The 24,819-nt window shown below is 35.3% G+C and overlaps 1 protein-coding gene across 2 annotated transcripts; it reads left to right on the top strand.

Moving 5' to 3' along the window:
* Window positions 1–1,510: 1,510 nt before the first annotated feature.
* On the top strand, window positions 1,511–24,767 carry LOC123557681 (heat shock 70 kDa protein 12A-like). 2 transcript variants are annotated; one of them, XM_053544046.1, is made up of 7 exons: window positions 1,511–1,565; window positions 7,793–8,142; window positions 12,280–12,398; window positions 13,244–13,343; window positions 14,263–14,431; window positions 14,801–14,935; window positions 21,252–24,767. In XM_053544046.1, exons 2-7 carry the CDS (start codon window positions 7,801–7,803, stop codon window positions 22,178–22,180), a joined length of 1,794 nt encoding a protein of 597 aa, XP_053400021.1. In that variant the 5' UTR covers window positions 1,511–1,565; window positions 7,793–7,800; the 3' UTR covers window positions 22,181–24,767. The 2 variants fall into 2 exon arrangements, with proteins under 2 accessions (XP_053400021.1, XP_053400020.1); XM_053544045.1 differs by lacking the exon at window positions 1,511–1,565 and adding an exon at window positions 1,572–1,807.
* The last annotated feature ends 52 nt before the right edge of the window (window positions 24,768–24,819 follow it).

The following is a 24,819-nucleotide window of genomic DNA, read 5'->3' as shown; positions in this document are numbered from 1 at the left end:
ACATCTTGCAAATCTACCTCTAGCATTGACTTTTGATATTTACAATTCTTATGTCGTAATGTATCAGATAGCCGGTTAGCTCAGTCGGTAGGCCACTTGCTTTGTAAGCGAGGGGTCCCGGGTTCGAGTCCTGGAATAACTGCAAATTTTTCTTACTCTTTGACAATCGAACAAGTCGCCTGATTGGATAACATAAAAATAGCAATAATGGAAATCCAAAATATACAGAAGACGAATGTGAATGGGTCGTTCTCAGATCTTCGTTTACACGGGTGGTAAACGCGCAATCCAATTCCCACTGGGAATACGCTAAAAATGGGTTGCGCGACTTCCGGTGCTGGTGTTGCGCATCAATATATACAAATCGAGGTAGGTGGGTTTTTGTTTTTGTAAATAATGACACATTTACGCGTGTTTTCGAAAAAAAGCAAAATGCTATTCGACACAAAAGTGAATAAAGATCATATATGTGAAATACCAACTTATTAATTTAAGAATCAGCTCTGTTATCACGAAAACTCTGCTGGCTAGAACTGTCAAAAAAGCATGGAATCATGAAAAATGCAAATTTTCTAACTCTTGTGCCATATTTCTGGAAATGTGACGTTTCTAATGATCAAACATGTGTAAAACAGTCATGAATATTACATACACTTGAATGAAATGTTGCTTTTGGGAAAAAGATTGGCAAAAAAGTAATCGGGAATGGGGATGCGCCCCGGGAATGGAGTTGCGCGTATACATTATATACTTTATGATGTATACGAGCAACTCCATTCCCGGTGCGCAACCCCATTCCCGATGATTTTTTGTCAATTATGTCCCCATAAGCAGGATTTGAAGCAAATAATTTTGATATTCGTTACGTTATAACATTTGAGTTATCATAAAAAGCATTAGATGTCCTCAGATTAGGCATATGAGGTCAGAAACTTCCATTTTTGTTGATTTCATACTTTTTACAAGCTTCGTGTCGCCTGAGTTTTTGTGATATTAGAGCCGAATTATAAATTACAAACCAGATATTTTACACATATGATTTATTATCATATTTGTGTCGAATAGCATTTTGCTTTCTTCGAGAAATTTTATTCTTGTCTCATACTAAGCAAAATCATAACTTCACATACCCCAATTTCGTCTTTTTTTTACGCGCAACACCAGCACCGGACGTTGCGCAACCCATTTTAAGCGTATTCCCAGCGGGAATTGGATTGCGCGTTTACCACCCGTGCGTTTAGAAGATCAAGTACTTTAGTCAGATTGCTCCAATACCTACCCGCTCGTCTTCGTTCTAGACTGGTGCCCCCCACCCCAGTCAAAAATTTCTGGATCCGGGCCTGAAATGTATGTTAGAATGATTGAATGTCGGTCTGCATGCCAGTAAAAGAATGATATGAAAATTTATACACACACAATAATTCAGGCCTTAATACAAAATTTATCAACACCCTAAAGCACTGTATATACCCCAAGATTTCTCATAAATTAGACCATAACCTTCGAGATATTCCGAATGAATCAGATGACCTCGAGTCGATAACAACAGAGGTGTGTTGACAGAGGTATGTAAAGTTTTCTGCGTCTTAACACTTTTAATATTACGTTTCTTCAGTGACATGAAATATAAATCAGACAAATTAAAGTTCAAGACATATAATCGGATGTGATTGTGTAAGATTTATCAATATAATTTATACCGACAAGGAAGTAACAAACATTTTGAAATCAAAGTTCGTTGAACAGGGCATCAGATATTAAAGTTGATATAACGATGTATGCTGCTACGGATAAAACAATTTTTCAGGTATGACTTTTTTGCTTTGAAATATCTCAACTTCATTGTTGGTATATAATAAAATAGACACAAGTAATTTCTACTTTCGATTTATTTTTTTTACTATCTAAGGGGAATAATGCATTTTATACATGTGCTAATTCGTACCCGAATATACTCGTATCCCATATCTCCGTGGTATACTACAATCATACCAGGTATTATCTCCTATAAGCACACACTGAATTCATTATTTTGAATTATTGTAATTTTGCATTATGATTAAAATGAAAAGATTTAGGACTGTCACTGATTGCCTAGCCTTACTCGTTCGGCTTATATTGTATCGTGATGGCTGGTTAGGGGTCTGGTAACCGGACCTCTAGTCCAGTATTGGGCTGTCTGCAGGTCCGGTTATCAATGTGAATACTTAAGGTGGAATAGCACTTTGTAATTTTTTAACAACCCGCATATGATTTTGATATCATATTAAAGTAGAAGTTATCCCCGGCATGAATGTGTAACTGTTTTCTTGGTTACTAGTGAAACGTTTTAGCTATGACGTCGCAACATTACCATGCACGTCTGTTTTGGCGCCACGTTAAAAAGCGATAAAAAATCGGTTTATTTTCTCTCATTTGTTTATTTTTCAATTTACGGCAATGAAATTTACATCTTTATGTGTGTTATACGAAGGTCTACGGCGCTGGATAGTAGTTGTCACTTTTGTTTTCAAAATGATGGAAAAAATGAAGAAAAACGACATTCTCAAAATTTTAGTTTTATTGAAAAAATCACACACTCGTTAAATTAACGGGAAAACGGCTCGAAATTTTTTTGCCAAAATTTTATATATTTAAGATAAAATTATGTTTAACAAAATTTAAAAAGATTGAGAACTTTTACCATCTAGTATTCTTTTTAATCACTGATTTTGTCCGCTATCCGACGAACAAAAAGTGACGTCAAAGTGCGTTCTTAGATACAATGCGGGTATGGTTTCGTAAGAATAATCTATATACTTAAAAAGGCATGTATGCACTGAATATTCCCTTATAAATGTACTTCATTTTTCTTAATTCTTAACTGTTTTATAATAAAAATATTTCGTGAATGAATTTCATAAAAATTCTGTTTCCAGATCTTGTTAAATCTGGCAAAAATGGGCCATCATGTAGGCAATCAAAGTCATTTATAAATATACCAATTTTTAATTTTTTACGAAATGAAAATTGTTTGAAAATTTTAATAGCTGAAGAATGTAAAAGCTGAAGAACGTTAAAGAAGGATCTCGAGCCCGTCCGCCCGCTTCGCTCATTAGTGATAGCTCAGATCTCCGGATCGCGGGTTCGTGAGTCCGAGCCCTGAGCGAGGCGTACGTTCTCCGAGACGATATGATAAAAGACAGTGTCTGAAATCATTCGTCCTCCACCTCCGATTCATGGGTGGAAGTTGGCAGTTACTAAGCGGAGAACATGTTTGTACTGGTACAGAATCCAGGAAGACTGTTTGGTTAACTGTCCACCGTTACACAACTGAAATACTGTTGAAAAACCCAAGACAAACAAACAAAAGAAGAATCTCACGATAACAGTGAGGTCACACGAACATATGACATAACAGATTCCATCAAGTGTAGTGATAAAAACAATGTCTTACAGGAAGCCTTTTTCGCAGGTAAATATCTTTTTTTTTCTAAAATGTAGTAGTGTTTGACAATACCTTGTTTTCCTTTAAATTATGGTACTTTGCAGTGATAGATATATACATGTTTAGATTTTAAACATGTACTTTTACCTTTGCTAGTAACTTTATTCAGACGTAGGCGTACCTTTGTGATTAAAAACTTTTTCAAGCGGATGTACTACGGTAGTATGTTTAGGACATGCATCTATTTTTTTAAAGATTAAATTATTTCGCGCGCACGACAGCTTAGCTCGTGGTCACGACATCTTATCTCGTGGTTTCGACAACTTATCTCGTGTGCAAGAAATATTATCTGGAGAGCACGACATTTTGGCATTTTAAAATTAGCATGGCGCACCGGCCTTCCGCAGTCTCATTACTATACTACTAATAACGAAACCCGCTTTCAAAATGATTAAAATGGAATTGCTAAATAATAAATTATAGCCTAATATATAAAACAATTAGCCGCTGTGCCATTCAGTGATTTCGCCTATCATCACCACCCCTCCTACCCAACCCCCCCCCCCCCCCCCCCCCCCCCCCCAAAAAAAAAAACAAAGATAAAAAAAATCGTATCAAGTTTGGCCTTCCGGAATAACGAAATACGATTGTATTAATCAAACCTGAGATAGAAAGTGATGAAATTAATGAATAGTTATGATATTGTAAGGACCTACCCCCTGGGTAGTTGCACATCCTTATTAATCAGGATACCGATCTACTTAGTAATAACTGGTATTTGCTACAGGGAAATATTCATGCGTGAGTGCATGCAAGCGTGCGTACGTCCGTCCGTCCATCTGTCCGGCTAATTTTTGTACAGATCATAACATCGTCGTATATTTTGATAATACTTTATGCTTTACTCAGTGAGATCGATTCTTGGGAGCAAACATAGGACCTCTATCTCTTAGGTAAATGTAACACTTGACTGAGGGGGTTAGACAAAGGTTGTGCTCACAAAAATCATCACACTGAGGCAAGCATGTAGCATTTTCCCAATGTGGAGCAACAAACATTAAACAGACAGATGTTGAGAACTACGTCACACTGACACAATTTTAGTCCTATAGCGGCTTTCCAGCTTTTGATGATGGAGGAGACCCTATGTTCCCGTATGTGCATTATTTAAGGGATGAGATAAATTGTCATGCGCAGGAGATTATATGCGCGCACGACACACAAGATAAGATGTCATGCGTGAGCAGGGAATACGCGCAATATTAACTGAGAAGGTCGTGAAAAGAGCTAGTGTAACTAACAGGTAAAAAATAATGAACTCGTTGTTATTATATTTTGATAGGAAATGAAAATGTAATGTGCAATTTTAATGTACATTTCAGCTGAACAACTGAATTAGACCTTCCTGGTTTCAGCGCTGTTGTAAGTGCACATATACGAGTAGCATTTCATTTTTAAATTTCGTACTTTTTTAAACTCCCAGTTGTTGAAATTCACTGGAATACGACAGCTTGTGCAATTTCATTGTACACGCTTAAAATGCACTTGTAAAACATAAATCTGATAAGCTATACTTTTAGCTATGTGTAGTGGGCAAAAAGATGGAATTTATTTGTAAAAATTATGCAAGTTTTCTTTTAACATCCAAAGAAGTTCATTGCACGTACGTGTAACAGTTTGGGATCGATGCATTGCGTGGAACAACCTATGTCGAATGTTTAATCAAATGCAGTAATTCTGTAAGACTATGTGTCTTTCATTCTTGTCATTTCCTACTTATCTTGTTCAAAATATGATGTATGTATTTAATTTGTATATGTATTACTGGGAATAAAATATGTTTAAACAAAATGCAATAATACATTTTTCCCAACTGTTACGAAAATGAGTTAATGCAGATACTGCTTGTGTTCTTTTCATTCAATAGCCATTTTTTATTTATTCTAAAAACAAAGTTGTGATATACAAGACATTTTTCACTTATGTTCAGTGGTTTATTTCTCCTATAAGATGATTTTTTTCAGTTAAAAATGTTCTGAAAAGAAAACAGAATAGAATTTTATTATTACCTCCACACAGGAAGAGTACGTAATGTGTCACGTTATACATGCATAAATACATTTAACATAAAGTATATTTTTAAAGAACAATACATAATGCAAAATACTTGAAGCTTGATACTTTGCTATTTCTGTCATATGCACATACAAACAAAGCGTGAGTGAAACGTATTGTATCTGTTCATCCATATTATTCTATTGACGCAACATTAATTAGATAGAGTTTATATTTTGACGTCAAATTTTACTGACGGATATGTTTAATAAACCATTAATTAAAAAATAACTGGATGGTAAAAGTATTTAATTTTTTAATATTCTACCAAATATAAATCTATCTTGAAAATATAAAAATTTGTTAAAAATATTTCGAGCCGTTTTTCCGTTAATTAGACAAGTGTGCCATTTTTTCTAAAAATCTAAAAAATTGAGAATGTCGTTTTTCTTCATTTTTTTTCATAATTTTGAAAATAAAAGTAACAAATATTGTCTAGCGCCGTAGACCTTTGTATATCACACATAAAGATGTAAGTTTCGTTGCTGTAATTAGAAAAATTAACAAATGAGAGAAAATAAACAGATTTTTTATCGCTTTTTAACGTGGCGCCAAAACAGACGTGCATGGTAATGTTTGCGACGTCATAGCTAAAACGTGTCACTAGTAACCAAGAAAACAGTTAAACATTCACGCCGGGGATAACTTCTAATTTGATATGATATCAAAATCATATGCGGGTTGTAAAAAAATTACAAAGTGCTATTCCACCTTAAAATGGTAACTGCAGAGAGGAAACTATAATTTATCTATCGAAAACAGTAGATGATCTCATTTTCAGGTATATGTGACAGGAAACAGAACTTACCTACCATCCTTTTCTTGAGAAAAATAGTCGCGAGTTCAATGAATTTATTATTGATAGTAATTAACAATTTGTTTGCCGTATTGGAACCTTATATATATCAATGTTTTTTCTCAGAACTGTTCTATTAAATACTTTTCTCAGGACTGAACTATTGAAATTATAAACTAAGGCTTTTCTGTAGTATTTTAGACTTGGTTTGTACTAATAAATTGTTGAATTCGTTTTACTTCTTGAGTAAATAATAGTGACTAACGGAAACTGCTGTTGAAATTTTACATTCAAAATTTCTCTAACCCGAGTGAGAGCTATTTATAAAAATATTTACAAAAATATGTAGTAAGTACAGTCCCTCGTTTGTAGAGCTATCACCGCACAATGTGAGCTCGAAAGAACGATACTGCGATGTTGAAAAAATCAAGATGGTGAAAAGTCGAAAGTACGATGATGAAAGTTCAAAATGATTTCGACTTTTTTTACCATCGTAGTTTCCTTTTTTCATCATACTAGTAGTAGTTTCGAATTTTCACCATCGTAGTTTTATCATTTCGACTTTTCATAATAATTTATTTCGTTGTTTTTCGAGCTCACAGTATGCGGCGATGACCCTGACGGGATACTGTAAAAAACGAAAACTCAGCAATTACCATAAACACCGGTAATACAGTGCATAAAATATATTGATTACCGGACTTCTAGACTCCGGATTTTAATTATTCTTTATGATATTTTATTGTTGCCATCCCTCTAATGACGGTGTCCTTTTATATGGAGTACTTGTTGGCAAGTCAACAGGGTCGTAGACTTCAAATGCATTCTTTTTATCTAAAGATTGTCCTTCGATCGAAAGACGGGAATTAGTTTAAGTGTTGAAAAGCCACGGAATCTTTACGTAAAACAATCATTTCTTTACGCTTATGTTATTAATTACTTGTCATGTCAAATAAACTTTATAAGAAACACCTGTTTATAAAAGTTTGCTTAAGAAAATATAAATTATGCTTAAACAAAATCCCCAAATAATTTGGATTTTTAAAATTTGATAAAAGAAAGAAAATTTTCTGTGTTTGAAATAAATTTGCACATTCAAAACTAAGTGTTTTATTTATTATTTCATCGATTTTCATTTCTTAAGTTTATTTTAGTCTATCAACAAGACCCCACCATTCAACACTTGAGATGTATAATGAAAACCGCCTCTAATTAGCCTTCCGTGTATCTTAATGCGAGTGTAAAACCTTACTGCATGCATACAAAACAAAGAAACAGAATAAAGAATAATTTAACAATCAAATCAGCAGCAACACGATTTTCTATAAACAGGTGTGTTTGCATAATTATGTAAAAAGTTAAAAACAATTGTATAGTATTCCGAGCACTGGATACGTACATCCCAATATTTGACTTCGACTATAAAAAATGTACATTTATGCCTAATATTACAGGTTTAATCATGGCCCATGCATCAGATTCAAAAGGTAAAAGGACCAGCAAGAGTAACAAACTGGTTGTCGCAGCCATAGACTTTGGGACAACTTACTCCGGTTACGCATTTTCTTTCGCCAATGAGTTTAAAGACGACCCAACGAAGGTGTATGCTCAGACAAAATGGGTGGCAGGTTCAGGAGCGTTGATGTCATTAAAGACACCTACTATTTTGCTTTTGAACAAAGATAAGACATTCAATGCCTTTGGGTATGAGGCGGAAAATGCGTACACAGAACTCGCTGAAGATGGAGAGCACGAGGATTACTACTACTTCAGACGCTTTAAAATGATGTTGTATAATTCGACGGTATATATACACTAAGCGAAACTTCTTTAACGCCCCATTGATATGATTTACTTATTATGTACTAATAATATATTATGAAACACGTTGAGACAAATATGTTGTTAATGACATATTATTTTATTTAATTTACGACCTCAGGTCAATGTATATCAGTGACAAACACACTGTATTAATACATGTATCTAGAATTTAAAAACAAACGCATTTCGTTATAAGGCATGAAAAACATGACAACAACAAAACTTCTTTATCTAGCCATATCTTATAACGATTCTTGGCCGCATATCAGTGACTAAATTCAATATGTACATCTTTGTATCTTAAACAAGAGCACACCTTCGGATGCCAACGCTCATCTGTAAGTGCTTAACATAAAGCATGTAAGAGAAGGCCTTCTTGCTCACCTATTGATGATGAAAAATGTATAAAGTTTCAAAGCTATGAAATTCAAGAAAAGTGAAACTAAACAAAACTTAATCAAGAAAAAAAAACAATTTTCAAGAAATTCAAATTTCCTATATACAAATAGAGACTCATTCTGACAAGACGCATTTGAGACTTACGGTTCTTGGCCTACTTACTCACCTTATGAGTGTGAAGTTTCAAAGCTGTTCGAGAAAAAATGGACTTAAACAATAGCTCGTTAAGGTGATGTATTGTGACCGGTCATTTGTCCGTCGTTCGTCGTGCGTCGTCCGTCAACATTTGCCTTGTTAACACTCCAGAAGCCACAGTTTTGACCCAATCTTTATAAAACTTGGTCAGAATGTTTGTCTTGATGATCGCTAGGTCAAGTTTGAAACTGGATCATGTGGGATCAAAAACTAGGTCAGTAGTCCAAATCAAAGGAAAATCTTGTTAACACTGTAAGAGTCCACAGTTTAAGTTTGAAACTCATGAGAATTGGTCAGAATGTTTGTCTCAATGACCTCTAGGTCATAGTCGAATCTGGGTCATGTGGGGTCAAAAACTAGGCCACCCGGTCAAATCAAAGGAAAAGCTTGTTAACACTCTAGAGGCCACATTTATGACCTATCTTTATGAAACTTAGTCAGAATGTTTATCTTGATGATCTTTAGGCCAGATTCGAAACTTGGTCATGTGGGGTCAAAAACTAGGTCACTAGGCCAGATCGAAGGAAAATCTTATTAACACTCTACAGACAACATTTTAAGTTTGAAACTAATGAGAATTGGTCAGAATATGTGTCTTAATGACTTCTAGGTCATTTTCGAATATGGGTCATGTGTGGTCAAAAACTAGGTCACCTGGTCAAAAATCAAAGAGAAACCTTGTGTATGCAATAGGGGCTGCATTTTACACTGGATATTCATTAAATTTGATCAGAGTGTTTGTCTTGATGAAATCTAGATTAATTTTGAATATGAGCCATCTGGGGTAAAAACTAGGTCACCCTGTCAGAGAAAAGAAAAACTGTGTGTACAATAGGGGCTGCATTTTTCATTGTATATTTGTGCAGTTCGATTAGAATGATCTTCTTGATGAAATCTAGGGCACATTCGAATATAGGTCATCTGGGGTTAAAAAGTAGGTCACCTGGTCAAATCAACGAAAAACCTTGTGTATGCAATAGGGGATGCATTTTAACTGGATATTCGTGGAGTTTGAAGAGGTTGTTTGTCTTGATCAAATCTAGGTCAAGTTTGAATATAGGTCATTTGGGGTCAAAAACTAGGTCACTCTGTCGAATCAAAGAAAAACTTGGTGTGTGCAATAGGGGCTGCATTTTTTATCTGATGTGCATCAAACTTGGTCAGAATGTTCATCCCCAAGAAATCTCGGACGAATTTTTATCTGGGTCAGTTGAGGTCAAAAACTAGGTCACCAGGTCAAATCAAAGAAAAAGCTTGTTTACACTCTAGGTTAATTCAATCTTTATAAAACTTGGTCAGAATATCACGAAGTCTTAGAGGATTTTGAATCTGGGTTACATGGGGTCAAAAAGCTAGGTCACTAGGTCAAATCAAAGGAAAAGCTTGTTTACACTGTAGAGGCCACCTTTTTTGCTCCAATCTTCACGAAACATTGAAAGAATGTTTGTCTAGATGAAATCTGGGCCATATGGGGTCAAAAACTAGGTCACTAGGTCAAATAAGAAATGCTTATTTACACTCAAGAGGCCACATTTTTGGTTCAGTCTTAATGGAAATTGATCAGAATATTTGTCTCAATGAAATCTCAGACGGGTTAGAAATTAGATCAGGTTGGGTCAAAAACTAGACCAAAATGCCAAATCGACGAAAAATCTTGTTTACACTCTAAAGGCCACATTTTTGCTCCAGTCTTCATGAAACTTGGTCAGAATGTTTATCTTATCGAAAACTTGCCGCTTTGTCCGTCCTTTCGTCTGTCTGTCCGTCCGTCCGTCACAATTTTGTCCGGAGTATAACTTGAAAAGTATTAGTGGCATTTGATTGAAACATCACATAATCATAGAGGCCATTGAGACAAAGTGCAGTGTCAAAGAATCATAACTCTACTTTTTCTAGTTTTTTAATTATATCTCCCTTTATTATACAAAATAAGGCTTGTCCGGGGCATTACTTGAAAAGTATTGAAACTTCATATAATCATAGAGGCCATTGACGGGAAGTGCAGTGTCAAAGAACCATAATTCTACTTTACCTAGGTTTTAAATTATCTCCCTTTCTTGTACAAAATAAGGATTGTCCGGAGCATTACTTGAAAAGTATTAAAGGCATTTCATTGAAACTTCACAATTGCAGTGTCAAAGAACCATAACTCTACCTTACCTAGTTTTTGAATTATCTCCATTTATTCAAGTTTCTTCTTTTTATTATCTACGATGGTACCCATAGGTGGTGTTCCTGTTTTATTTCACGGTTACGATGCGACTTCCTCAACCTATACAACGGGTCTTGCCGCCATTCCCAAAAACTGAAAAATAGCACTGCTCATTGTTCCAGCTAGGATTTGAAAAGGGCAAGGTGGAAGTTAACAAAAGGGCACTTTCGAGCCGCAAAGCGGCGAGCAGGGGAGAATTAGGGAGGGGGTATCCCCCTTCTACTAGTGGGGGGGGGGATTCCCCAAGAAATATTTTAATAATTGGGCATCAAATAAAGCATTGGTGTGTTTCCTGGCTGCAAATATTGTTGTTTTTTGTTTTGTTTTATTTAAAATAACCTGATTTTGTATTAACTATACAAGTTAATGACGCTGGAAAACTACACTGGGACTGACTGATAATAAGAAAAAAAACAGTATTGGAGTTGGTGTTTCTGGCTGTGTAGACACTGACTGGCTCAAAATCGCACAGTCATTCTCAAGCCTAAAAAATAAAAACAAAAAAATGTACATTTCCATAATTTTAAAAACTGGCATTCAACAGGCATAGGCTTTAAAAAGGGAGGTAATAAAAATATATAATTTTAACGATTTTGGAGAATCTTTAGTACAATAACATTTTATATTACAATGTTTTCATATCATCTATAGTCCCCATTAAAAGGTAGTGTAATTTTATGAAAAGACAAAACAAAAAAGACGACTTTTTTTACCTAAACTTATGTATATAGGCAACTTTTTTCTTTAAACACTATCATTTTTACTTACCAAAAGGGAGGTAATAAAAATATAAAACGTAACAGATTATTGGAGAAATACTACGTACAATAAAATGTTAAAAACAACTTTTCAATAACATATAAAGTCCCCATTGAAATATAGTGTACTTTTATGAAAAGACAGTACAGTCGTAAACATCATATTATTAGGAGGGTTGGGGGACATTCAGGTCCTCGTGTACTGTTCAACTCCGGTTAATTGAAACCGATTTTCTAACCGTGTCGAACTAAATCCATACTGGGTAGCAAACATTTCTCTTAAACTAAACTAAATTAAAAATAGCTTGCCTAAAATAATTGATTTTGAAAAATAGCAAACAAAGAAATAAATGGTCACATTTTGGTCACCTACCTCTTTTCATAAATGTGTTTTACTGAGGTAACAATTTTACTAATGGGCAACTTTATTATACGTTTTATGTACTTTTTGAAAGTTAAGCGTCATGACTTTCTTCTTCATAATTTAGTAATATGTAGAAAAAATCTCAACAGTAAATACAGCAGATTGATATACATTTCCTGACATTTTCAGGGTTTAAAGCGGAATATAGAAATAGAAGACGGAAATGGTCATAAAATGAAAGCTCTAACTGTGTTTGGAATTGCTATAAAGTACTTGAAAGGCCATCTTATGGACAATTTGCGTAACAAGTAAGTAGTGGTTTTCATATAAACTGAATATTTGTCAGCAAGATTTCAAGAAATAAGTATATGGAAACTAACATTAAGTTGGATATATATCCAGGTGTATGCCAAGTCAAGTCAAGTAGATTAAGAGTCTTATTTTAGCCTATATGTTAGCCCTTAGAAGTACTCATCCATTCCGTGATGGTTGACTATGAACATTTTAATCGACTCGAACTTCAACAGTTTGGATTTTTATCCCCTGCTGAAGGCGAGGCGTTGTGTGTGGGTGTGGGTGACTGCGTGCATCCGTTCATCCGTCCGTCCGTCCATCCGTCTGAAATTGAAAATGCTTATAATTCAAAAAGTATTTTGGCTAGCATCACCAAACCTCACATCTTTGATCACAAAAAGTATTGTTCCCCTTAACCCAGTACAACTGTGTTTCCCTTGATTCGGGAAGAATAGGGTATTATGACAGTATCTAAGTAACCAGTTGATGGCTCTTCATGAAATTTAGTAAAAATATAGCTCAATATAGGCCGGTGGTGCACACACAACTTTCATCAGGATTTTTCATTAACTGCAAATTTATTATCCTTTAGTTTTTCTAAAATTCATCAATTCCCACTAAACAGAGTAGCCTAATCCATTGACAGATTTTCATCAAATTTAAGGCAAATATAGACCACTGTATGGCGGTGGTACCTTTTCACATCTTTCATCAGAGATTAACTGCATTGTTAATTGGTCTTTAATTGTTTTGATATTTAATATCATATTAAATATCAAAACAAATTATCTTTCAAATATTCACAGAACAACCTATTCGGCGGGGTATATAAATTCACTGAATTTGCTTGTTATTTCAGAATACATGGTATAATCGAAGAAGATATCCGTTGGGTGTTGACAGTGCCAGCGATATGGAACGACGGTTCAAAGCAGTTCATGAGAGAGGCGGCTGAAATGGTTGGGTTTTTTTTTTTACTTATTACATACTCGTTTCTATTCCACGTTAAGTTACAATGGTACCGGAAACGTCAATATTTTTCCATATACTGACTCCTGAATTTCATATCGTGTGCGTCACATAATAATGTGTCGTTGCATTAAATATTTTATTTAGTTCAGTATTGTCAATCTTATTCAGGCTATTGAACAAATAATACATTTATACGTGTAGATATGTATGTAATAAACAGGTTATTATCTTTGCATCGGGAAATATCCACACGTTCTTTAGCAGAAGAATATTGCGCTCCTAAAGTCGTGCAATATTTCCACTGCAGAACTTGTGCATACTAGTATTTTCCGATACAAGGCTACTAACTTATTAATATTGTATTTAGTTCTTACGTTTATGACATATCAAGCAATTGAAAAATATTGTCATCTCAATGTAAGAGGCTTTTCTAACACATTAATAAGTAGAGAAAACGGATATGAATTTAAATATTTGATCTTAATTTTTGCCTGTTATTCAAAGAGGACGGAGTAGGTTAGGTGTACGAATAGTTAAAAAATTTAGGGTTTATTTCTTACTATTATATAAATCTTGGAAAATATGTTAAGCTATTAAATGGCCTGTTATATTATAATAGTGGCCCTCCGTGGCCGAGTGGTTAAGGTCGCCGACTTCAAATCACTTGCCCCTCACCGATATGAGTTCGAGCCTCACTCGGGGCGTTGAATTCTTCATGGCTTACAGAAGGTCGGTGGTTCTACCAGGTACACGCTTGTGATGAAATAATGCACGGAGGTGCACCTGGGGTCTTCCTCCACCATCAAAGCTGGGAAGTCACCATATGACCTATAATTGTGTCGGTGCATCGTTAAACCCAGCAAAAATATTGTAATAGTGATTAAAATTAGAACTTAAATGTTTCAGGCAGGAATAAAGAGAGAAAATCTAGTTATTGCCCTGGAACCGGAAGCAGCCTCGTTATTCTGTATGCACCTGCCGGTTGATAAAATGTCGATGGAAGGCAGTATGTCAGATTCCATGCGTGTTTCACCATTTTCTAAAGGCACAAAATACATGGTGGTGGATGTGGGAGGTAAACACAGATTGAATTAAATATCTTACTTCAATACACTGCGTATTTGTAACTGGTAACAACTGGTAAAATACTAGTATGACAGATGCCTGTCGTTTGACCTGGACTCCACCGATCTCAACCGACACACTATAACCATAGATTTTGATTTTTTGTTTGTTTGTGTTATGCATATTGGATAGTATCTTACAGGATTTTGATGATCCTTTTTATCTATAACAAATGGAGGGGTGGATGTAGTGTATGAGTTGCGGGGCACCTGTGACTAGTATTTGAGAGGTTCATTCGTTAAGGGGGAAAAAGAGTACAAATGTACATGGTCTTAGTCTGGGTTAAGACATTCCTAACCTTTATATTTATGTTATTCAGGGGGAACAGTGGATATAACATTACACGAAGTTATAGAATCAGACAAACTCAAGGAGTTGGACTCTGCTAATGGAGGAGCTTGGGGAGGCACAAGGGTTGACGCTGCTTATGAAAACTTTCTCAAGAAAATTACAGGTCAGCAAATACTCATAAATAAACTTTCTTAAAGATTTTAGCTCCTATTCGAGGAATAGGTAGAGCTGTTGTACTCATCCTTTCGTATGTATCTACATCTGGATTTTGCTGATCGAGTTTTGTATGTAGGCCGATATCTCAGTAACCACTTGTGGAAATGGATTGATTTTTTACACTTTTGATCACTGTGGTGATCCGACATGCAGTATGTCGGTTCCGTAACTCTATTTGTACAAAGTAATGCCCTTTTTGACTTAGCTGTTTTTTGTTATGTTTGTTATCTCTGAGTAACCACTTGTGGTAATGGATTTAAACTTAACACACTTGTTCACTGTGATTGTTTGATATGCAGTGCACAGAACCCATAACTGTTTTGGTTTTGACAAAGTTATGCCCCTATTTCAACTATTTTTTGTAATCTGTTACCTCATTAAGCGTAGAAGAGGGAAGGTCTATGACTCGGAATGGTTGCCACTTTTTGTACTTGTTTGTGTCTGTGTTTTCGTTATTTCATATTTCTAGTGACAAATCTTTTGAATAGTCAAGGTTGCTGTCTTCAAACAGCCCTTGTTTTGTAGCTCATGGTGAGCTGTTGTGATCACGCTGTGTCCGTCGTGCGTGCGTACGTCTGTCCGTCGTCAACAATTTCGTTAAACGACGTCTCCTCAAAAATCATTGAATGGATTTTGATGAAACTTGGTCTGGATATCCCTTGGGTGGTCCTCTAACAAATCTGTTCAGACGGTTTTGCTTGGTTGCACATAGGGGCCACCAGAGCTAAAAATAGAAAAATCTTAAAACGACATCTCCTAATCCGCTGGTCCTACAAATGGTCCTGGTGTAATCTTCTACTAAGATTGTTCCGATTGGTCAAAAAACATGGCGGCCACGGGGCGTCACTTTTCCCTTGTTCTTGTGTGAAACTGTAGGCCCGATTTTAAAATAATTTTACACAAATGGTCCTTGTGTGACCTTCTGCCAAGATTGTTCAAATTATTTTGATTTGTCAAAAAAACATGGCCCCAAGAGTGTGGTCACTTTTCCCAATATGTACATGTATATAGTAAAAACTTTAAAAAATATTCTTGTATGAAACTGCTGGCTCCGATTTTAAAATAATTTCACACAAATTGTCCTTGTGTGACCAATTATTGTGGTTCATCAAGAAACATGGCCGCCAGAGTGCGTGGTCACTTTTCCCTATATGTATATATTGGAAACTTTAAAAATGTTTCTGTCAGAAACAGCAGGCCCAGTTTTTAAAACAATTTCACACAAATGGTCCTTGTGACCCTCTACCAAGATTGTCCAAACTATTTTGATTTGTCATAAAACATGACCGCCAGGGGAGTTGTTACTTTTTCCCTACATGTATATATTGGAAACTTTAAAAATGTTTCTGTCAGAATTTTAAAACAATTTTACACAAATGTATATTATATATTTTGCGTGTGATATCAGTTTGACTATCTACCGTTTATTGCCCTAGGTTCAAAAATGACCGTGACCATGTGTGTGACATGTATATAATGTAGGCTAATATAAAAGAAACTTTGAATATCTTCTTTTCATGATCCATAATAGCTAGAGCCTTGATATTTATTTAAACCGAACTCTGTACTTGTGCCATAACGTTATACAAACATACACGAATCCTTTTACACAGTTGAGCGCTTTAGGGTCAGTGACCTTCTTGTTTTTTAGCCCACCATCATCAGATGGTGGGCTATTCAAATCACTCTGCGTCCGTGGTCCGTCGTCCTTCCGTCCGTCCGTCCTTCCGTTAACAATTTCTCGTTATCGCATCTCCTCAGAAACTACTTGGGGGATTTTGACCAAACTTTGTCAGAATGATGTATTGGTACCCTAGTTGTGTCCCCTGAAAATCAGACTGGTTTAACAATTTTTTAATGAGTTATGGGCTTATGGCCCTTTGTTTATTTCTATAACTTACATAGATTTATATAGGGAAAAACTTTGAAAATCTTCTTGTCCAAAACCACAGAACCTAGGGCTTTGATTTTTAGTATGAAGCATCATCTAGTGGTCCTCTACCAAGATGATTCAAATTATTTCCCTGGGGTCTAATATTGCAACGCCAGTCGGGTCACATGGTTTATATAGACTTATATGGGGAAAACTGAAAAACCTCTTGTCCAAAACCACAGGGCCAAGGGCTTTGATATTTTGTATGTGACATCATCTAGTGGTCTTCTACAAAGATTGTTCAAATTATCCCCCTAGGGTCAAATATGGCCCCGCCCCGGAGGTCACATGGTTTCTTTAGACTTATATAGGGAAAAGCTTTTAAAATCTTCTTGTCAATAACCTACAACATTCAAATTTGGACCACATGTATGGTTTTGAGTGGCAAGATGAACCTTGACATGAGTTGACCTTGTTTTTGACCTAGTGACCTACTTTCACATTTCTGTAGCTACAGCCGTCAAATTTGGACCACATGCATAGTTTTGTGCACCGAAAAAAACTTTGACCTTGACATTGACCTAGTGACCTATTTTCACATTTTTGAAGGTACAGGCTTCAAATTTAGACCACATGCATAGTTTCCTGTTCCGAAATGAAATTTTACCTTGATTTTGACCTAGTGACCTACTTTCACATTTTTAGCTCACCTGTCACAAAGTGACAAGGTGAGCTTTTGTGATCGTGCGGTGTCCGTCGTCCGTCCGTGCGTGCGTCCGTAAACTTTTTGCTTGTGACCACTCTAGAGGTCATATTTTTCATGGGATCTTTATGAAAGTTGGTCAGAATGTTCGTCTTGATGATATCTAGGTCAAGTTCGAAACTGGGTCACGTGCCATCAAAAACTAGGTCTGTAGGTCTAAAAATAGAAAAACCTTGTGACCTCTCTAGAGGCCATATATTTCACAAGATCTTCATGAAAATTGGTCGGAATGTTCAACTTGATGATATTTAGGTCATGTTCGAAACTGGGTCACGTGCCGTCAAAAACTAGGTCAGTAGGTCTAAAAATAGAAAAACCTTGTGACCTCTCTAGAGGCCATATATTTCATAAGATCTTCATGAAAGTTGGTCAGAACGTTCACCTTGATGATATCTAGGTCAAGTTCGAAAGTGGGTCACGTGCCTCAAAAACTAGGTCAGTAGGTCAAATAATAGAAAAACCTTGTGATCTCTCTAAAGGCCATATTTTTCATGGGATCTGTATGAAAGTTGGTCTGAATGTTCATCTTGATGATATCTAGGTAAAGTTCGAAACTGGGTCACGTATGGTCAAAAACTAGGTCAGTAGGTCTAAAAATAGAAAAACCTTGTGACCTCTTTAGAGGCCATATATTTCATGAGATCTTCATGAAAATTGGTCAGAATGTTCACCTTGATGATATCTAGGTCAGTTTCGAAAGTGGGTCACGTGTCATCAAAAACTAGGTCAGTAGGTCAAATAATAGAAAAACCTTGTGACCTCTCTAGAGGCCATATTTTGCATGGGATCTGTATGAAAGATGGTCTGAATGTTCATCTTGATGATATCTAGGTCAGGTTTGAAAGTGGGTCATGTGCCTTCAAAAAGTAGGTCAGTAGATCAAATAATGAAAAAACGTTGTGACCTCTCTAGAGGCCATATTTTTCATGGGATCTGTATGAAAGTTGGTCTGAATGTTTTTCTTGATGATATATAGGTCAAGTTTGAAACTGGGTCACGTGCCTTAAAAAACTAGGTCAGTAGGTCAAATAATAAAAAAACCTTGTGACCTCTCTAGAGGCCATATTTTTCATGGGATCTGTATGAAAGGTGGTCTGAATGTTCATCTTGATGATATCTAGGTCAAGTTTGAAACTGGGTCAGCTGCGGTCAAAAACTAGGTCAGTAGGTCTAAAATAATTAAAATCTTTTGACCTCTCTAGAGGCCATATTTTTCAATGGATCTTCATGAAAATTGATCTGAATGTTCACCTTGATGATATCTAGGTCAGTTTCGAAACTGAGTCACGTGCGATCAAAAACTAGGTCAGTAGGTATAAAAATAGAAAAACCTTGTGACCTCTCTAGAGGCCATATTTTTCATGAGATCTTCATGAAAATTAATGAGAATGTTCACCTTGATGATATCTAGATCAAGTTCAAAACAGGGTCACGTACCTTCGAAAACTAGGTCCATAGGTCAAATAATAGAAAAACCTTGTGACCTTTCTAGAGACCATATTTTTCAATGGATCTTCATGATAAATAATAGAAAAAACGACGTCATACTCAAAACTGGGTCATGTGGGAAGAGGTGAGCGATTCAGGACCATCATGGTCCTCTTGTTGAAGGTACAGGCTTCAAATTTGGACCACATGCATAGTTCAGTGTTCCGAAATAAAATTTGACCTTGATTTTGACCTAGTGACCTACTTTCACATTTCTCAAGCTACAGTCTTCAAATTTGGACCGCTTGCATAGTTTTGTGTACCGAAACAAACTTTGACCTTGACATTGATCTAGTGACCTACTTTCACATTTTTGAAGGTACAGGCTTCAAATTTGGACCACATGCATAGTTCAGTGTTCCGAAATAAAATTTGACCTTGATTTTGACCTAGTGACCTACTTTCACATTTCTCAAGCTACAGCCTTCAAATTTTGACCGCTTGCATAGTTTTGTGTACCGAAAAGAACTTTGACCTTGACATTGACCTAGTGACCTACTTTCACATTTTTGAAGGTACAGGCTTCAAATTTGGACCACTTGCATAGATTTGTGTTCTGAAGTGAAATTTGACCTTGACTTTGATCTAGTGACCTACTTTTACATTTCTCAAGCTGCAGCCTTCAAATTTGGACCACTTGCATAGTTTTGTGTACCGAAATGAACTTTGACCTTAAGATTGACCTAGTGACCTACTTTCAAATTTCTCAAACTACAGCCTTCAAACTTGATGCACATGCATAGTTTTGTGTACAAAGAACTTTGTCCTTGAATTTGATCTTAAGTGACCTACTTTCACATTTATCGAGCTACAGCTTTCAAATTTGGACCACATGCACAGTGTTGTGTACGGAAATGAAATTTGACCTTGAGCTAGTCAATAAGTCTTGAAATTTGGAACACTCAAAAATGGTACATTGGTGGGCGCCAAGATCACTTTGTGATCTCTTGTTACATTTTATGATAATTTTACCCCATTTGCCACGAGTGGTTACTTTTGAAATAAAAACCTGAGTATTTGCTTATATATGGAATTATATTAACTTGTGGTTCCAGGGATGATGCTTTTTACACATATTTATCTGGACAGTGTTTTTTTCTGATGTATCAGTTCCAGTTTAAATATGCACAATAGTCATTGAGAATATCTGTGTCTCTAAAATGAGGTTTTTACTTATGCATGCTAAAAGGCCATGTTTGTACAAATTTCCAACATAAAATATTTCTTTCACATGCCTAAAGATATTTTCCTTCAAAAGTTATAGCATGTGTTTCACCCAAACATGAATTTAAATTAAACACAAGGTCAATAATACTTAAAGTAGGATCAATAGAAATCAAATTTTCTTAGAGTAGAATCTAGAATCTGTCTTTAGAGTAGGATCATTAAAAAAGAGTAGGATCATTAAAACAACTCAAATGTCCTTAGAGAATGATCATTTAAAAGAGTAGGATCATTAATAACTCAAATGTCCATAGAGTAGGACCATTAAAAAAGAGTAGGATCATTAAAAACTAATTTGTTCTTTGAGTATGAGTAAGATCATAAAAAAACACAGATGCCCTTGGGGTAGGATATTTTCCCAGAGTAGGATCATTAAAAACTCAAATGTCCTTAGATAGGGTCTGTCCTTAAAGTAGAATCATTAAAAGCTCTTGACCATTTTTTTTATAGATTATGTATATTTCTTAAGGGGGACATTTCTAAAATTGTTGCTTCTAAAACTATACAAAATTTGTTTAAAATATTTACTTAAAAGTATGTATTTCAGGCAAATATGGAAACTAACCCTCTATTCCAGATATAATTTATAAAATAAAGACCACAATTTGTGAATAAAATTGTCGCATTTTAGTAAATTTTAACTCAGAAATGGCCATTTTTTCACAAGAAAATAGAATATTCCCGTTACCATGGTAACCAGAGCTGATTCAAACCTTTTCACCCTAAATTCTTTATTTATGGCTTGAACACTAAAAAGGCTGCAAATATGGAGTAATTCCAAGACTATGAGTTTCCGGCCCCTTCTTTATTTTTTTGGTGCTTACAGAGAATTGATCTTAATTATCAAGATAAATGGAGGGAGCATTTTTGTTACTTACTTGATAGAAAAAGTAAAATGCAATAATTCTATTTTAGGGGACAAGGCCTTTAAGCGATTCCAGAAGGAAGCTGCAGAAGATCTCATAGACCTCTACAGGGAGTTCGAGACGAAAAAAAGGAATGTAGTGGCAGGAAAAACTGGAAGAGAGACGATCAAAATCCCTGTGCGACTGGCAGAAATATATGAAAATGAATCTGGTAAAACTATAAAAACTCGAATCAGTGAGATAAAGGAGTTTAAAGATAAAGTGTCATGGATGGGAGATAAAGTAAGACTGGATATGGAAATTGTGAAGTCATGGTACGATGAGTCATGTAAAAACACTGTTGAGCATATCAAAAAAATCTTCAAGCACAAGAAAAGTGCTGGAGTTAACACGATTTTACTAGTCGGTGGCTTTTCTGAATCACCAATGCTGCAAGAGGCTCTAAAAACAAACTTTAAAGACAAAAGGGTGATCATACCTGAAGATGCAGGGCTAGTAGTTTTAAAAGGAGCTGTGATATTTGGACACAATCCTATTACCATAGTGTCACGTGTTGCCAAATGTTCTTATGGTGTCCGCGTGTATCGCGATTTCAAACCTGGTGAACATCCAGAAAACAAAAAGGTGCAAGTAGGCAGACGAGTGAAATGCAAGGATGTTTTCGCTTGTCATGTGAAGAAGGGTCAAGAATTAGTTGTTGGAGAAGCACAATCCAAACAGCGTTATACCCCATTAGAAGCAGACCAAATGACACTGGTTTTTGATGTGTACACGTCAACAGAAGAGCACCCACAATACGTCACGGATGTTGACTGCACATATGTAGGTCAACTTGAGGTCGAAGTTCCGGATCTTTCTGGCGGGAAAGACCGAGGCGTCTGGGTGAAACTGATTTTTGGTGGAACAGAAGTGATAGTTGAAGGCGAGGATGAGAAAACCAAAAAAGTTACTAAAGCGAGCTTCGATTTCTTACAGTAATAAAGATTTGGCAATTCGTTTCTTTTAGAATAAACACTTAAAGAAAGGGAACTGAGTAAAGCTTTAGTTGAGAAATAATATATTTCAAACAGTAATTTCATGTTGAATAAAAAATCATTGTTTGGAGTTCAAATGCGGAGGGCACAGCCAGAGTGATATGATAATATGCAACTGAACAACATACTGATTTTATTGAAGAGAAGATCTCTGTTTGAGCTCGATCTAATTTATTTCGATTCTTACACGATAACTTGGATTGTCTACCTCCTTGACGACGTCTACCAGATATTTGCTAGATGTTTATGTTTTTCCAGCGCACCGCCATGACGTTTGTAATGTTTGATATATTTGGGCAATATTTATTCGTTTCTTCAGTGAAGCTTGAATATAAACTTAAGGCAGTTTGTGTCTGTTGTTAAGTAGGTGAACTTGCATCTGTATGGAAATAAATACACAGACAATTTTTCGAACAGTAAACCATCATTGGAAGTACATTGATATTTCTCTTTATGGGGGAACTTATGTCATTATTGATTTAACTGCCAGCCGGAAAATTTTGTGGAGAACATGGAAGTTTCTGGTGTGTGATATAAGGTTCTTACGTGCTCTAAACTATAAAATGGGTCGACATATCTTCAGTGACTACTTTTAGAAGACAGTTAAAACATTCTCAGCGGAACTAGTCGGATTAGTCGTGATTTTGTTTTTTAACAGTGAAGACCAAAAGTGACTATGCCAGGTTGTGTAGAAATGACAATACCGTTAAACATACTACTGTGATATATTTTTTACACTGATACGTCAGTGTCGCGCATAATTAAACAATATGTCGGTATATGCTCAATTTAATTCATTTAAATACATGTCCTTGATGTATTTTCATTTGGGTGTTTTTCATTTTATTTTCACAAGGTCTCATTAAAAAGTGTGTTTCCATGGTTTTCAAAATATGTAAGTCATTTTTCTATAGAGCAGATCAATCTGTGTACGTGTTTGTTTGTTTCTTATACTGTCTAATCAGTCTTATTTACATGGTGTATTTTTTCAGGCCAATTAGAGGCCGAAATTCAACCCTGTTCCCAATGGCAAATGGTATGATTTTTCCCCCAATTTCAAAGCTAAAATTCCAAATTCTAGACGTAAGATTTTTATAATCTTTCAGCAAAGACTGAACCTATGAAACCTTATATATATAACATTTTACACACAAGGCAGTATACTAACTGAATGCATTTTTGACCAATATTTTCTTAAAAGAGAAGTTTTAATGAAAAAAAATCACTTTTTATCAATTCCCAATTTGGACGTTTTACGACGCATTTTCCCAATTGTAAAGGTCCCGGTCCCATTCCCAAATCAGTGGATAAACACTGGTCATTCCAAGCGACAACAGATAGTCCATCAAAAATATAAAACATGTTTTTTTGTAAACATAAAAATTAATATTTGTTGACATTTAAAAACAGTTACCTATCTTTCATCTATGTATATTGACTGGAGTTGCTTTTTATGACGGGGAAAATAGAGTTGCTCAGTGTAGGAGACGTTTACTTTATTAGTCGCCGGTAGAAACCGGCGACTATATATTTGATACGCTTTAGGATTCTGCAGCTGGTAGGAGAAGTTATTAAAATGTGACAGTGAAAAAAATGATATTGTAAATAAAAGAAAAATAATTCAGTTAATGAAAGGCTTACATAAAGGAATTAGGAGCTGAAAATTGCATAAGATTTTTATTATTTCAAAAGATTGCTTTTTAGGAAAATAGGAAAAATGTATTAAGAACTTATCCCTATACTCCGTATCAATAGCCCTATCACGTGATCTGAAACATGTAAATATTCTCATTACACTGCAGACGGGTTTACAGCCATGTCAGATATTAGCTACAGTTCATCTTTTTCTTATCACTTGCTAATAGATAAACAATTAGACCCTCAACCTACACAGAATCCTAATATAAAACATTCTACACATAATTTCAGAAATGGCCTCTATTTAATAGTTCTTTGAATTGGAGTAAAAATTAAATGGACTACTAGAATATTGCTTATTACATAAAAGAAAGAGGAAATAAAACGGGGTCTTTTTAAAAAGGATAGAATTTTTTTTATTGAAAGTTATGTACACAATGCGTTTGATTGTTTGTAAAACAGACAATGAATTCCTTCCAAAAGCAAAATGTTGTCGAAGTCAGAGGAAAAATGAATTACCACATACATTGTCTAAAAGAACCAAACGTTCTTAACGGACAATGCAGCAGTAATGCTGAGTAAATAAAAAAAATGTGTTCTTTCATTTAAACAATTGAAACTTACATAAATTTTCATGTGTTATTTATTCAAGACAATATTAGTTAATCTTTGCAATGTGTACATGGGGTATGTATATATAAAGACACTGGCTGGGAAACTCTCTGTTTACCTGTTTCGGATCACGTGATAAATTTTGCCGATATTGAATATATGTATATCATTAAATTTCGTGATCTTGTTGTAAATTCAGTTTTTCGGCGATTTGATGCTCTGCATCAAAATTTTACTTGTTGTATGTTGATATACACAAATAAATTATAAATGGACATACAGTAGGCCTACATTTTATATACCTATCACACTATAAGTATATATTTTTTAAAA

The sequence above is a fragment of the Mercenaria mercenaria genome, chromosome 5 (assembly GCF_021730395.1).
Source record: "Mercenaria mercenaria strain notata chromosome 5, MADL_Memer_1, whole genome shotgun sequence".
Classification (NCBI taxonomy): Eukaryota; Metazoa; Mollusca; class Bivalvia; order Venerida; family Veneridae; genus Mercenaria; species Mercenaria mercenaria.
The sequence above is the reverse complement of the archived record's forward strand: the minus strand, read 5'-3'. Positions and strand labels throughout refer to the sequence as shown.

Bases quoted from the DNA above. Each gene is read 5' to 3' on its own strand.
- LOC123557681 (XM_053544046.1), top strand. From the start codon at position 7,801: ATGGCCCATGCATCAGATTCAAAAGGTAAAAGGACCAGCAAGAGTAAC. The intron at 14,432-14,800 runs GTAAACACAGAT...TATGTTATTCAG, and splicing joins CATGGTGGTGGATGTGGGAG to GGGGAACAGTGGATATAACA. The intron at 14,936-21,251 runs GTCAGCAAATAC...ATTCTATTTTAG, and splicing joins CTTTCTCAAGAAAATTACAG to GGGACAAGGCCTTTAAGCGA.